This window comes from Nestor notabilis, unplaced genomic scaffold, assembly GCF_000696875.1.
Source record: "Nestor notabilis isolate BGI_N333 unplaced genomic scaffold, ASM69687v1 scaffold14278, whole genome shotgun sequence".
In the NCBI taxonomy this organism is placed as follows: Eukaryota; Metazoa; Chordata; class Aves; order Psittaciformes; family Psittacidae; genus Nestor; species Nestor notabilis.
This window is the reverse complement of record NW_009938833.1, coordinates 3869-18964: the sequence shown is the minus strand read 5'-3', so window position 1 is coordinate 18964 and position 15096 is coordinate 3869. Positions and strand designations below refer to the sequence as shown.

Genomic DNA, 15096 nt, shown 5'->3' with positions numbered 1-15096 from the left:
GCTTTCGTTTCTCTCGCTGTGGGCTGGGAGCTTGCGCCTGCAACCGGTTTGTTTCGGGGGGCTTTGTCTTGGGGAGACTCAGCCTTGGGCTCGGTGTGCCCCTTTCAGTGAAAGAAGGCTTCAGTAAAGGCCCCTCTGCCCTTTCCCTGTCGGAAATGCTCCTTTTTTACCCGCCTTTCCCTCCCCGCTCCCCCGAAGTAGAGAGGCACAGGGGGTTGTTTCGCAGGTTGCAGTGCTTCCTCCTCAGCTCACCACCTTGTTTCTGGTGCTTCCACCCCATCCTTCAGTGGCCGAGAGTGACAGCTTAGGCCTCCCTCCCCGCACACGCCGAGATCTGAGCACTTTGTGCTGCGTGGCGAAGGTGGGGAGTGGGGTCGTCAATTGGATTTGAATGGGAGGCGGTGCTGCTCTGACATTTTGGTGTCTTCTTTACGCATGGTTGTGAGCCGCAGGTCAAAATTGCCAATATTTTCAGACTATGCTAATGCTGTAATGACTGTAAGTCAGAAATAGCGTGGCAGTTATCCTCATAGCAATTATGTAATCTGCTTTATCAAGGAACGATACAGATTTTTTCAGAAACTAGCTATTTGTGTGTGCTTTTTAAACTGTTCAGTGTAATACCGTTGGGGTAGCAAAATAGTGTTAGTCTGTTGTACTTGTTTTGCACTTGAGTTTCTTAACTTGTAGGAAGGCATGCAGGTTTGATCACAATTTCCACTCGGACCACAATCTCTTTGTTCTAAAACAATATGGACTTGAGAGTTTAAACAGTGATGAACTTCGCCAGCTTCTGCTTCAGAATGACCCTTCCATCTTACCAGAGGTGAGTAATACTTTGAGTTTCTTGGCTTTGTGTTTCAGTGAGCATCGCAAAGTGGAAGAGGCTTGATACTAGATGGTTAGGTGTCAGTTTTGTTTGCATAATGCAAATCTTATGTGCAGCCTTTGTTCTCGACTCTGGTGGGTTGACCCTAGCTGGCAGCTAAGCATTTGCACAGCCTCCTCATTCACTCCCATCTCCCCAGCCCTCAGCAGGGCAGGTGAAAGAAAACAAGAACAAAAAGTGACAAAACCAGTGGATGGAGATAAAGATGTTTTGGAAAGTGTAGGAAAGCGAGGACAAAACAAGTGTTGCAAAGGAAGTTAGTCACCACCTTCCACAAGCAGAGTGATGCCCAGCAAGTCTCTGAGTGAGGCCCACTTTGTAAGAAGAAACGGAGAAGAGAGAAACAGCAGCACACCTCCCCCCACCTCTTTTTTTTTATTTATTTATAATTTATTTTGGAGCATGACGTTCTGTGGTGTGGCATATTCCTTTGGCCAGTTTGGACTATGTCCTGGTTTCAGCTAGGATAGAGTTAATTTTCTTCCTAGTGGCTGGCACAGTGCTGTGTTTGGATTTAGTATGAGAACAATGCTGATAACACACTGATGTTTTAGTTGTTGCTAAGCAGTGCTTACCCAGAGTCAAGGATTTTCCAGTTTCTCATGCTTTGCCATGAGAGGAGGCTGGGAGTACACAACGAGCTGCGAGGGGACACAGCTGGGACAACTAACCCAATCTGTCCAAAGGGATATTCCATACCATATGATGTTGGGATGAACAATAAAACAGGAGAGTTGGTCAAGGGGTGGCAGCCCACTGCTGAGGGACAGTCTGGGCATTGGTCAGTGGATAGTGAGCAACTGCATTGTGCATCACATGTTTTGTATATTCTTTTATCATTATTATAGTCACTTCCTTTTCTGTCCTATTAAACTGTCTTTATCTCAGTCTTTGAGTTTTAACCTGGCTGCTTGCTGAGATAAACCAGAACGAGTTAGCTGCCCCAGCCTACCTGATCTGGAGAGGCCAGAGTGGAGAAAAAGAGAAAGCCTCCACACTGTGGAAGCGCTGCTCAGCAGTATCTGAAACATTGGTGTGTTATCAACACTGTTTTAGTCACCAGTCCAAAACATAGGGTGGTATGGTCTGCTATGAAGAAAGTTAACTCCATCCTAGTCAGATCTGGTACCTCTTGCCACCAAATTCAGGTCAAAAAAGTTCACTATTTCAAAACTAGAAAACCAAAGAGTTCGGGTAGTGACACCATAAAATCCACTATCCTACATTTACATGACTTGGAACAAAATCTGCTTGAGAATGTTTTTGAGATGATTGTTTTCTGTTGAAAGATCTTTCCAGACATTAGCAGGGAAAAGGAAAAGCTATCAAGTTTGGAAAACAAGAAGAAGAAACTCGCATGAGTCTTTTAAATGCAAATGTAGACACATAACTGTAAAAATTTAAAAATCATTAATTCAAACAGCCTATATGAGCACGCTGTGCTTTGATCTTTAATTATTTTTTTTTTCCCTTTGTCCAAGGTCTGCTTATATTATAACAAAGGTGATGGACCTTATGGATCTTGTACCTATAAAAAGATCTGCACCAAACTGCATGTTTGCCAGTACTATTTCCGGGGACAGTGTAGATTTGGCAGCAGCTGCAGGCGATCCCATGATTTATTAACATCAGAAACTTATGAGAAACTGGAGAGACGGGGACTGAGCTATGACATTATTGAGAAACTACCCTCCATTTATAGGAATATGTATGACATAAAAAATGGCAATGGGAACATGGATGACATGGAAGATGGCATGTCTTCACCCTTCAAAGGTAAATGATACCATCTTTTGAAATCAGAAGAGTCACCGTAGTCAATGTGACATTCTCACAGATGTCATGAAGAAAAAGAAAACTGAATTCACATCTTGATCTTGTCTTTAAGGAGGTCTCTTGTCTTTAAGGAGGGACCTTGACAGAGATCTATGTCTTGACAAGTGAATACAAGGCATTATGGGTTCCTGAGAAGTAAAGTGCTTGGTGTTTATAAAAATCATAAATCTGAGGTTAGAAAAGCATAACAGGAACTGGAAGTAGGGAGATCTTTTTGTGGTAAAAAAAACCATAAGGATAAAGAACTGTTTAAGAATCGGGGTGGCATTTACATGTGTGATTCTAAACTATTTTATCTTTTTTTTTCTTTAATGATTGTCTGGAACAAAGATTCACAGACAGCACTATCCCAGTTACTTCTTAGAGATGCTGTATTTTGTTCTTTTCTTTTGAAGTTATTTAGAATTGTAAGTTAAGTATAATTTAGCGGGAAACAAAAAGATAACAGAATGGAAAATCCAAGTGTGTGTGTTCATCTCTGCTGTTTTCCCACAGTTGCTTCTTCCTTTCTTTGTTTCCTTAGGTGTGTGTTTAATTTGCAGAAGTATCAAATTTTGACACTTCCGATTTTATAGCTGCCACTGTGAACAGTGATGTGGAATGCACGGCTAACTCAAGTCCGTCTAAAAGTGTAAAGGCATTGGATTATATTTTTGTTTTGCAGTGAAAGCTAAAAACTGTGAGGAATTTAGCAGTTACAGGAAAGTCAACGTCAGAAAGGGATAGGACTTTTGAGTAGACAAAGTTATCAAAGGCTTCATTGTCTTTCTGGAGCTGAATGCAGTTTCGTAGTTATAAACACTGGTTTTAGCTATCTTCCCTACCCATAGGTGCACTTCAAAGAGGACTTGTTGAAACAAAGTGTATTAATAAGGCTTATAATTCCTCCCACTAGAGAGAAAACACAGCTTTAGCCGAGAGTCTTCAACTGCAAATGATGATGAATTGGAACAGATCTGTTTATATCATCTGTACAAAGGTTGTGGCTTTAAAGGTAGGTTGTGATTGTAGCAAGTCCAGTCTGTTTTCCTTTTCTCATAAAGAGGAAGTGATAGACATATTTCACAGAAAGGGTAAACTTCAGAACTTATGTTTATTTTTAGTTAAATCTTAGCAAAATCTTGAATGCTGGTAGGAATGTGCTTGACCTACCTGCTGTAGCAAACAAAGGAGCTGTTTTGTTTGACTTTGAAATGCATAATATCCACCTGTGTTCACCTAAGGGATTGCTGAATTATAAGAGTCCCATTTCCAAACAGCTACAAAAGATACTCTGAACTCTACATTCTTCCTTGTTTCTTCTCTCTCTGTTCCATCTGTCTGAAGTATCTCCCTTTCTAAATGTTCCAACTTGTCCAGGAAAAAGGTTGCTGTGCCAGCTTTCTTGCTGTCCTTTTGTCATCCTTTCCCTTCTTGATGGTCTTGACCTGTAGTAGCTCCCTGATGTCCCGCACACCTTCTCATATGAACTGTGTGGTGCAGTTTCCTTGACTTTCCCTGTTGCCTGTTGTTCTACCGTGAAAGACAGTCTCAAGTTTATGCATGTGTGTACTGGTGATGTGATCTTCACTGAGAAGTGACTGCTCCCCGACTCTTTAAAAGATTTCTGACTGATGCTTGTGATACCTTGGCCACTGCTACCACTGCTCGTGTTCCTGGTGAGGCCTGGACCCTTAAGGACTTCTCGGTAAAGGACTTTGAGACTAAGGGAACGATATCTATGTGTATGTATACGTATATCCAAAGACAGAAAAGGTGATGGTGGCTAACCGGAATGTATTGGAAAGCGTGAGACCTGGGCATGCTGTAAATGGTGTAGAGTATAGGGTGGATACTGCCCTGGTTTCAGCTGGAATAGAGTTAATTTCCTTCCTAGTAGCTAGTACAGTGCTGTGTTTTATCTTTAGTTTGAGAACAATGCTGAAAACCCACCGATGTTTTAGTTGTTGCTAAGCAGTGCTTATCCTGGGTCAAGGCCTTTACAGTTTCCATGCTGTGCTAGTGAGGAGGTGCACAAAAAACCAGGCGGCAGCAGAGACAGAACACCTGACCCAACCTGTCCAAAGAAACATTCCATACCATACAACTTCGTGTTCGGTACAGAAACTGGGGCGGGGGGGTTGGCTGAGAGGGGCTGATTGCTGCTTGGGGACGGGTTGGGCATTGGTCAGTGGGTGGTGAGCAATTGTGTTGTGCATCACCTGTGTTGTGCATCACTTGTGTGTCTTGGGGTTTATTCCTCTCTCTCTTTTTTTTATTCCCCTTTTCATATTTTTTTTTTCCTTAATTTCAATCACTAAACTGTTCTTATCTCAACTCATGGGTTTTATCTTTTCCCAATTCCCTTTCCCCATCCTACTGAGGGAACCGAGGTGATTGGGCAGCTTTGTGGTACTTAGTTGCCAACTGGGGTTAAACCATGTCAGTCCTTCTCCTCCTATCCTAAAACTAAGCACTGTTTGTGTTTATACTTCTTTTTTCCTCGGTAATACCATTTTGGGACTAAGTGGTTAAGCACAGGTATTTGAGTCTTTGTTAATCTATATATGAAATAATAGCCTCCTACAAGCTTGTGATCTCAACTCATTGTAGATTTTTATCCCTGAAACTGGGGACACAGGGTAGTCCCTCATTACTGAGCTCCTGCTAGCAATTTTGTTGCACAAATAGAATCTGGTAGGTCTAGAAAATGAACTTGTTGAGTGTTTATGCTGAAAAATTCTGAACTTCTGCTTGCAAAGATTCCATAATCATGCATTCGATACTCTCACCAGCTGTATGTACATCCCTGAAATGTTGTTTTTTCTCATAACCTGTAAAAATAATGCATCTCTCTCTTTCTTTTTCTTTTTTTTTTTATCATTTATAGACAAGTGTATCAGAACTCACTTTCACTTGCCATATAGATGGCAGGTCTCTAAGGGTAACATCTGGATGGACTTGAAGAATATGGAAGATATAGAAGCAGCATACTGCGACCCCGATTACACCGGGTATAAACTCTTGAAATTTAATAATGTTTAGAGTTTGCTATGTTGGACCAGGCTCTTAGTGGCTATAAATCGCTATGATTCTATTGCAGTCATTACATAAGTAGCTTTATTTGGTATTTTTCTGCTGACCTCGCTTTGCTGATCTACTGTTGGAGATCTGTTGTGACTTTCCTAGGCCTGGATATCATATAGAACACTCTGGTTACCACACTGAGTTTGACTGGGATGGAGTTATCTTTCTTCATAGCAGCCCTTAAAGTGCCATGTTCTGGGTTTGTGAGTAAGATGGTGCTGATGATACACCAGTGTTTTAGGGGTTACTGAGCAGTACTTGTCCAGAGTCAAGGCTTTCTCTTTTTCCTGCTCTGACCTGCGCCTCTGCAGTGGGTAGGCTGGAGGCAGGCAAGGGGTTGGGAGAAGATCAGCCAGGACAGCTAACCTGAACTGACCAATGGGATCTCCATACCATGCTACATCATGTTCAGCAATAAAACCTCGGGCAGAGGAAGAGAGGTGGGTTTTTGTTTACCAAGGTAGCTGCTGTTTGGAGGCTGGCTAGGCATTATACTGCCTTGAGAGGTGGTGAGCAATTTGCTTTGCTTTATTTGTTTATTCACACACACACCTTTCTTAACCTATTGAATTACCTTTATATTGATCCACAACTTTTCTTGCTTTTACCCTTCCTATTTTCAACCCTCAGTTAGCCTGGGAGGAGGGGAGGAGTGAGCAAGCAGCTGCATAGGTATTTGTTTGCTGGCCAGGGTCAATACACAACAGTTACGTGATCGTAAAAATATAAATACTTCCTACTGTTACTACTATAGGAAGTCTTAATCCTCACTATGAATGGCTGGAAAACTGCAGAGAATGGTGATTTTTATCACTTGTGGGTATCTGTCTTTGGTTAGAACTTGTCAATACACCCCATGATTAGAAATAACCTCCAGCTCAAAAGGATGGAAAGGTAGCATGAGATTTGCCCCGCCTACCTCCTTTTCCCAAGTTCATATTGTGGATCTGGTAGAATACCTTGTGTGCCTGGGGAGAGAGAGACTTTTGGATGCAGAGAACATTAAGAATAAGGAAATGCCTTTAATGGTTTGGAACTGGTTATGTAGTGCAAAGGGTATTGGAAGAGGCTCGTACCAGTAGGCTATGTCCCATACTGGAGAATTTACCTAGCCCTCTTATGTTACTTTAGAGGTTATTTGAAGCCATGCTTAAGTTACAACACTGTTCTCTTTAGAATATAGTTGGTTAGCAAGAGGAAGGCAGTGTGTATTTTCCATTGTTTCTGTTCAACTTATGTAACTCACTAATGTACAAGTTGATAATAGTTATTGCCCATGGAACTGCTGTGAGATGCAATACTGTAATACAGAGTTAGGATTGTTGTGGAAACTGCAGGCTTCTGTTCTGCTTTTGAGTGATGTTGACCTAATTTGCAAATTCATGGTGGGCTTCTGAACCTAGGAGTAAAGCTTCACAAACTAACTGATTTCCCCCCCCCCTTTTTTTTTTCCTTCTGTATAGAATTAGAAATACTGCTACTGCAGATGGCTCTGCCTTGCCACGTATCTCTTTTCTGAATATGTCCTGTGGGCTTGAAAAGGTTAGACGCCTTTCTACAGCCTCTTCTGTGACCAAACCTCCTCACTTCATTCTTACAACAGAATGGATCTGGTACTGGAAAGATGAATATGACCTGTGGCAGGAGTATGGGAAAAAAGTAAGTGTGGAGAAATGGGGAGACTCTCTACTCTGTGTTAAAAGTGCAGAGCTACCGAGAAGTGTACAGTGTTTGTATCCTCCCTGTCTTGTCACCCTCTTCGTCCTCCCTCCCTCTCACTTATACTGTACAGATGGACTTAAGAGGCCTAATGGGATGATTTCCTTGGGAATTTGATTGGTTCAGGTAGGGGAGTGCTCACTGGTGAGCCACAAATATTATTGCCAGATAATTCTTCACTGAGTCATGTCAGATAGGATCACATTAATACATTCTTTTCATTGCTTCTGACTAAAACTTCCTTTTCTGAGGCTCCAGTAGTACTCTGTGCGTATTTGCTAAGGTTTAGTTGGTGAATGTGGGGTCTCAGTAGTAGCATTCATAGCATGTACGGTATAAGCACAGGCTTCATAACACTGCTTGGTTCTTTCGGGAGATGTTTCAACAGCTTAATACGTGGCTTTTGCCTGATAGCTACTATCATGCCCAAAAGCTGATACATATTTCAGCCACAATACCATATGATAGTTGTTGGTTTTTAAACTTGCTTGTATTTAAGAGACCGGGAGATATTTATTTTTTTCCTCTGGTTTTCACCTGACAGGATGTTGACCATGTAGCTGCCACTATCTCCAGTGAAGACCTGGAGAAAGCATATATAAGCAAATGTTCTCCAACACTGAACTTCAGAGCTGGAAGACATGAATATGAAATCAATTTTGCACGTAGGTTCCATTTGCTTTGGATTTTCTTTCATTTTGTCCTTCCCTCCCAAGTCTTTTGTGGTTTTAAACTACATTGCTACAAGAGATAGGAGAGAGAAATTTGAACTTTGAACTGCAGTGCTTACAAAGACAGAACTTCTGTCGAAGTTCGCAGATTAAGAGCTGTTCACAGAAGCAAAATGGCATTTCTATTCCTCCAAACCTTTTGGTTTTGAGAGGTTCTTGTGCTAGGTCTCAAAATGTCTGCCAGCAAGTCCAAGTGTGACATTGCCATTGATGCACCAACACAAATGGCGAGAAACTTCTGGAAGACTTGGCAAGCCAGCTTCTGGTCTGCTTTAATCACTGGCTTGCAGAAAAATTAGTACTTTGGCAAGGTGTAGGGTCCAGATAATCTTTACCAGTGCAAGATTTATGTAGTTACTTTCTTTTAATAGCTTTGCCAATCTTGAAAGGCTGAGGAAATACTTTAACTATGTCAAAGTAGGAAGATGTGTTTCCCAAGAGTTCAGGATATTTGAGCCATTTGTGATGGCACTGTCCTCTCTGAGCTGTTGCCTTTCCAGGTATCTTTTCAAAACCTGTGGGGAACAGCGGTGCTAGGAATAGGCCTGCCCAGACTTGTCGTTTTGGTGTAGTTGCCTTTGATCCAACTCTTCAATACTGTCTCATTCTTCATGGGAGGGGAAAAAAAAACGGAAAGGGCATGTGATATGTTGCTTGTGAATTAATGGAAAGCTATGTTGTAATCTTTATAGGCTGGGGAAACTTGTCTGGCTTAGAAGAGAAAATTGCATTGTAAATCAATCTCTTTTCTAAGATTTGGGCTTTTTTAGTGACTTAGGCAAATGTATGCAATGTAGATGTCTTCCAAGTTTCTAGGCTTGGTGGTGCCAAGTGATTTTGTTTGTTTGTCTTCTTCCTGTGTATCTCTCTGAAGATGGAGCCTGTTCTCCTGGCTGCCACTGACTTTTAGTTGCTCCTATAATGTGGCAGTAGCTACAGAGGTTCCAAGATCCAGAAAGAATACCTCTAAAATTCAGATTGCTGTGACTTGTTTTCCTGTTGGTGGTCAATAAAAATGAATGGCCTGTAATAGCTGTTAGGTTGCATTTATATGGTTCGAAACCTACAAATGCATGTAGGAAAACAGTATCTTGATTGCAAATTGAGGAGGGGATGCAATCCACAGAGTAAAAGTAGATACATACTGTGCAATTCTCAGTTAAGTGAACAATGGAGGAACAATGAAGGGAAAACAGCTACCAGTGTCTATCATTCCTTTTAGAGTTAAGAGTAAAACTGAAACTGACTTACACAGACTGCAGGTTCCACATCCTGCTTTGACTTCCCTTGGTGATGGTATTAAAAAAGCTTGGTGCTTTTTTTGTTAACATTTTTGACGAAACAACTTGGTGGCTGCAGTGTGAAGGCTTTCTAAGACATCTTTCTGATTGCTCAGGGTGTTCTGTTTTACTTTTTCCCTAGACATGATTCAGAAAAACCTTCGCTACTCAACAGAGAGAGAGGTTTGCAGAAGACCTGTATTTGTGTCTCAGGAAGAGGTAGAGAAAACAAGAGCCAGGTAAACTGCAACTGCTCATTCTGAGGTGACGGATTTAGTGCATTGTGAATGCAGTGTCTTCCAAAGGTGTAAATAAGGTGAAGCAGTAGCTGTTAAGTCAGTTGTGAAGGAAATTAAGAGGGGAAGGGACATACCTGTCCTACAACAGTGTCTACCCAGTGCAGTACTGCAGCCTGGCCAACAGTTTTCAAGCAACTCAGGAGCCTTGGGGGTGAAGGAAGTTTGGGCTTGGCTACAGTAAGTGTGGAAGCATAGGAAATAATTCAACATGTATCAATGTTGTAGGAAGCTGCTGATCAGAGGGAGCTGTCTTATTAGAGCAGCTGATACAGATGAAAGCAATAATGTTTATGCATACTAGCCTTTCTGACGCATACTAGCCTTTCTGACGTCTGAGATCAGTAATTTTCAAAGCTAAGTAAAGTTTAGAAACAATTCTTTTAAGAACAGCCAGACAAGCTGAGAGGAAAGGAGTTGTTAAAGGTGGAGCAAGACATAAGAGTCTGCAAGAGGAAAAATTTTTCTTAAACAACACTGAAAAGAGCTGTGAAACACACTAATTAAAATTGGGGTGGAAGTAGAGGGGAGGGTTGTTTTGTATCTATCCTGTTTCTGCCATACTGATATGATCCTGGATGTATTTTTATTTATCTACCCCACTATAGCAGAGTTTTTATGTATACATTCAGCTTTTTGCAACTAAGAAGACTACTCTTAATATTTAGTTTAGTGTATATCTATTTTTATTTTTTTTACTTCTCATTTGGCATCTTGCTTCCTGCCATAAGTCTTGATATGATGATTTGGAACAAATATTTTCATGCACTGAAATGAAAAGACAATTTTGAAATATTTCTTAATATGTTCAGTTGCCTATATTCTCCCTAAACTTGGCAAAAATGTTTAGTATCATATGTACGTAAAATGTAGGGATATGGTTTGTTTAATTACCTGTTTGTAATGTCTTGTAATGCACAGGAGCTTTAAATGTGCAGAACTTAAGGGCATTCCATCTCACTGGGACAAATCTGCCCTGCCTGAAGTGGGATTCAAGGTTTGGAGCTTTTGGGTTTTTTTTTTCTCTCCATCACTCCATCATCTCCATATGTTCTGTCACATATAGGTTTGTTACAATCTCAAGTTCAGTGTTTCTTGTGCCCTTGTAGATGAACGTTTCCTATGTAATGTAATGTAAAGGTGTTGCTAGATTTGAGTCTGATAACTTGACAAATTTGGCTGAAGCTTAGGTTGTATTGTCAAGACTGTTACTGGTGCCCAAGATACATAGTTTTGAAGTCCAACCTGTGCTGAAGTCTCTAAACTTCAGGGTAGCCATTGTGTGAGCTGTGTGTAAGTAGACTGTTGCACATCTATGAAGCATTGGTGAAATCAGCAGAGTTCAGGCTGGGATCGTTGGTTAAAATGTACCATAACTCCAGTGGAGTGAACTTGTTTACCTTTGTAACACACCCAGTTAATAGCTCCCTGGTTTACCTTTGCTGGCTTCCTGCCTACCTCCACTACCACCTCTGTCAACTCCAGTAACTATACCTACAGAAAAGATCTTTCATGAAGACTGAAACTTACTGACTTGCAAAATGCAAATCCTCAAGAAATCTTCAATAAAACATAGGGAAGGCTAATACTGACATTCTTGATGTTCGTAAGGAAAACAAGCAATTGGGAAACTTCACTTGTTTTAAGGCAAATCGTGTAAGAAACTTATTTTTGGCTTGTCCTTAAAATGGTTGATCAAATGGTTGGACTTTTCAATTTATTTAAAAACATAATGGGCAGTGCAGTTTGTGTGCACTGGCCATAGGAAGTATAAAGGTCTAAAAAGCATGGGTGTAGAGGTATTCTTTGATTTACTGCAACATAAATTCTCCCTACATGTGTTTTGTATTTATGTGCTCATTTCTTCTATGTATTTAGCTACTGTTTGTTACATGCATGCAAATGTATCTAGGGCCAAATATTCAAAGGGGCTGGGTGGGTGCACAAAAGCGTGCAGCTCGTTTAATGTCCTGTGAGAGAGCAAGATGCGTGTCTTAAATAGCAGGAGTTAATGTACGCTAGCTGAGAGCTCGCTTACAGATCAGGGATCTCTAATTTGCCTTCTTTCCAAGAGTATTTTCACTGCTTATACCTCTGCTTCATAAAAAAGACTTTAAAGGTCTGAGTAGTGCACTAGGTAGGGTGGCTTTGTTACGATTTAGTAAAAGATGAGAGTAGCTTTTTAATCTTTTTCCTTACAGCTGATTGAGCTTGACAGTTTTTCTGAAGAATATGATAAAGTCAAGGTGGGCTTTCAACGCACAATGCCCAAAACAGTTATTAAAAGGATTCGTAGAGTTCAGAACCCGTCTCTCTGGGAACTGTATCAGTGGTATGTGTAAAACACTGTTCTGGTATGTGTGCATGAAGTTTGTTGTTTCTGCAGTTAGCTGTATGTTAAAGATAGATGTACGCATTCCTGAAATGCAGCTGCATTCAAGAATCTGCTTCCACTCCCTAAACTGAAATACCTAGCCAGGATCAACATGTAGATAAAGAAGTACTGAAAAAAAAACCTCAGTCAAGACATAGAGTTTTGAATAGTCAGCTGAGCTCTGTGGGAGCAATCATTCTGACTTCTCCCAGGCCTCTGTCCAGGACAGCTGCCTTCCACTGAAGCCTTGAAGCTGGTAATCACTTGCATTTGGCACAAACACTGTTTTGTAGCTGGTCAAAACTGAAACAGCCTTCAAAACTAAATTGAAAACCCACTGAAGGAAAGCTTTAACATGAACTCCTCTGTTTAGAAAAAAATAATGCCAAGGTTCCTCCCCCTCTCCCAGTGAGGCAGTGAACGAAACAAAACATTTTTATAATTAAATATCTGGAGGCATTTGTGTATAATGAAAACACGTTTGTATGCAACTAGACAGCAAGATACCCTGTATGCCCAAAGTTCAGGCCTTAACATAAGGATTGTCAGAATATACTCTTTGTCTAAATTTGTCTTTGAGTGCTACTATGGCTGGAACCTGTCTGGGTTCAGCCACAATGGAACTGCAAATACACTGCTTCTTATTGCAGGCAGAAGGAACAAATGCAGAAGAGTAATGGCGGAAATGCTGTGGATGAGCGATCTTTATTTCATGGGACCAGTAGAAAATACATCGATGCCATCTGTCAGCAAAACTTTGACTGGAGGATCTGTGGCATTCATGGGACAGTCTATGGCAAAGGTTGTTTTTCGGCTCCTTCATTAACTTTAGACTTGCTGAAATATTCTCAGTAGTTACTGTAGAGGTGTAAAGGTAGGACACTCAGACCATCTAGGGCTTATCTCTGTGATGATGTGGACAACATAGCTGACTTCAGCAATGTGATTGATCATTTGGAACTAAGGTATACTGAAGGGCCTTGGCCTCTATGCTGCACCCTGTCCTTGCAAGAACACAAGCACAGGAGAGGCCAGTTATAGGGATGATTTTCATAGACACCAGGCCTACTTCTGTTCTCATTTCTCCAAGCTCCTACAGGAAGGCAGTGTGGCATTACTTGGCTTTGGTTTGTTTTGTTTTGTTGGTTTTTTTTCCCAGAAAAGCAAATGCCATCCTGGTTATAGGCTTTTTCCATTATTAGCAAATTACATTCCTTTACGTTGCCCTGTGTACAGGAAAGGATCAACATACCAAGGGAAATAGCCAAGAGACAGGCTGACTGACTGACTACCCACCCATCCAACTGAATACCTTGTAACTCTCAGAAATGTGCTAATGAATAATAGTAGCCTCGATCTCCTGAGGGAGTTGGGTGCGATTGGGAAAGGTGGACATCTAGGGTCAAGAGGAAATCTTGAAGAACATGACAACATTTAATACATTACTTTTGTGTGGCTTTTTAATGTGTGCTGTGAAAAATAAGGCTGTAGGTCATTTTCACTAAGAAGGACATACAGGACATGTGAAGGCTTTGGGAAGGCCATTCATGAACTGTTTAATGGATTTGCTTATGAATTTGCTTTCACACTGTATGACTTCTCTGCAGTTTGGTATCTTACCAACTCTGTCTTGGTGTCTCTTCTGCAGGAAGCTATTTTGCAAGGGATGCATCTTATTCTGACAACTACTGCAGGGAAGACTCACGCACCAAGACCATGTTTCTGGCCCGGGTGCTGGTGGGGGAATTCACTGTTGGTAATTCTTCCTATGTTCGGCCTCCCATGAAGGACAAACACAGCTTCTATGACAGTTGTGTGAATAGCTCTTCAAACCCTTCTATCTTTGTCATCTTTGAGAAGCAGCAAATTTATCCAGAGTATCTCATAGAATACGTTGACCAGGCATATGCTAAAATGCTGTAGTACCAAAACCTGTCATCATTATGTTTAACTGGTATAAACATTTTCTTAGCATTGGCTTAAGAGAGAAAAAGTGATTTTTAGAAGTTATATGATTGGATAGGTGAGTTTTCAGAAGCATTTATTATCCATCCTTTCTGTGCAATAGAAAATGAGAAGTAAAAGACAGAAAGGATGTCTTAGAATTCTTAAAATCCTGTCTCTGTCTCCTATTCTTTAGCAGGTATCACATTTCCGTGCATTACTAGAGACTTTTATAAATTTATTAGATTAATTCACTGATGGTTGTAACATGATGATTAGCAATGACTGCCAAGTTTAAGTAATATTTAGTTATAACTATTTCAGGATCTTTACATGTTCTTATTAGTCAGAGGCTCTTTCCTTCTACCTGTTTATATTTTAACTCAAAATTTGATAAAACCTGCTTTTTTTAATAATCTGTCTCCTGCAATAGTAGACATTCAAGTGTTTGCAAATGAGACTGTACAATCTCTATGATCAACTCATTGCATAAATTCTGGGGTTTGTCCCTACTTAACCTTCACCAACAAAGCCTCAAAAATTAAACTGGCTTGTTGAGAAGGAACAGAGTTATTTTAACTTGTTAATTTTCTCACTGAAAGCAAATACCAAAGACATGAAGCAGAACAAGGATTGCTTGGTGCTGTACTATTCAATTGACTTACTCCAATCAAATAAATGATATATTTTAGGTCTGTGAGAACACAAGTCTTCCATGACTTTGTACCTTTGTATGAGAGTGTGCTGGCAGGTGCTGATGGGGGAGAAGAGGAGGCAACTCAAAGGCCATTTAAGAATACCATACTTGGGAGCAAAATGCACTGCTTGATTAGCAGTATCCTGTTCCTGTGGAGCAACTTCATGGTTTTCTTACAGTTGTTGGGAAGGACAGTGGGTGACCATCTCTCATGAGTACAGCCCTTTAGCTGTGGGAGATAGATACACTGGTTAGCAGTGTAAT

The 15096-nt window shown here is 40.8% G+C and overlaps 1 protein-coding gene across 1 annotated transcript; it reads left to right on the top strand.

Moving 5' to 3' along the window:
* Positions 1-690: 690 nt before the first annotated feature.
* PARP12 (poly (ADP-ribose) polymerase family, member 12) lies at positions 691-14114 on the top strand (the record flags this gene model as incomplete). The annotated part of the gene is made up of 11 exons (XM_010019551.1): positions 691-826; positions 2371-2665; positions 3621-3719; positions 5595-5718; positions 7255-7450; positions 8055-8175; positions 9664-9760; positions 10739-10814; positions 12019-12149; positions 12842-12993; positions 13840-14114. Coding segments are annotated over 11 exons (1702 nt in total), but the record flags the coding sequence as incomplete, so codon positions are not given.
* Positions 14115-15096: the final 982 nt, after the last annotated feature.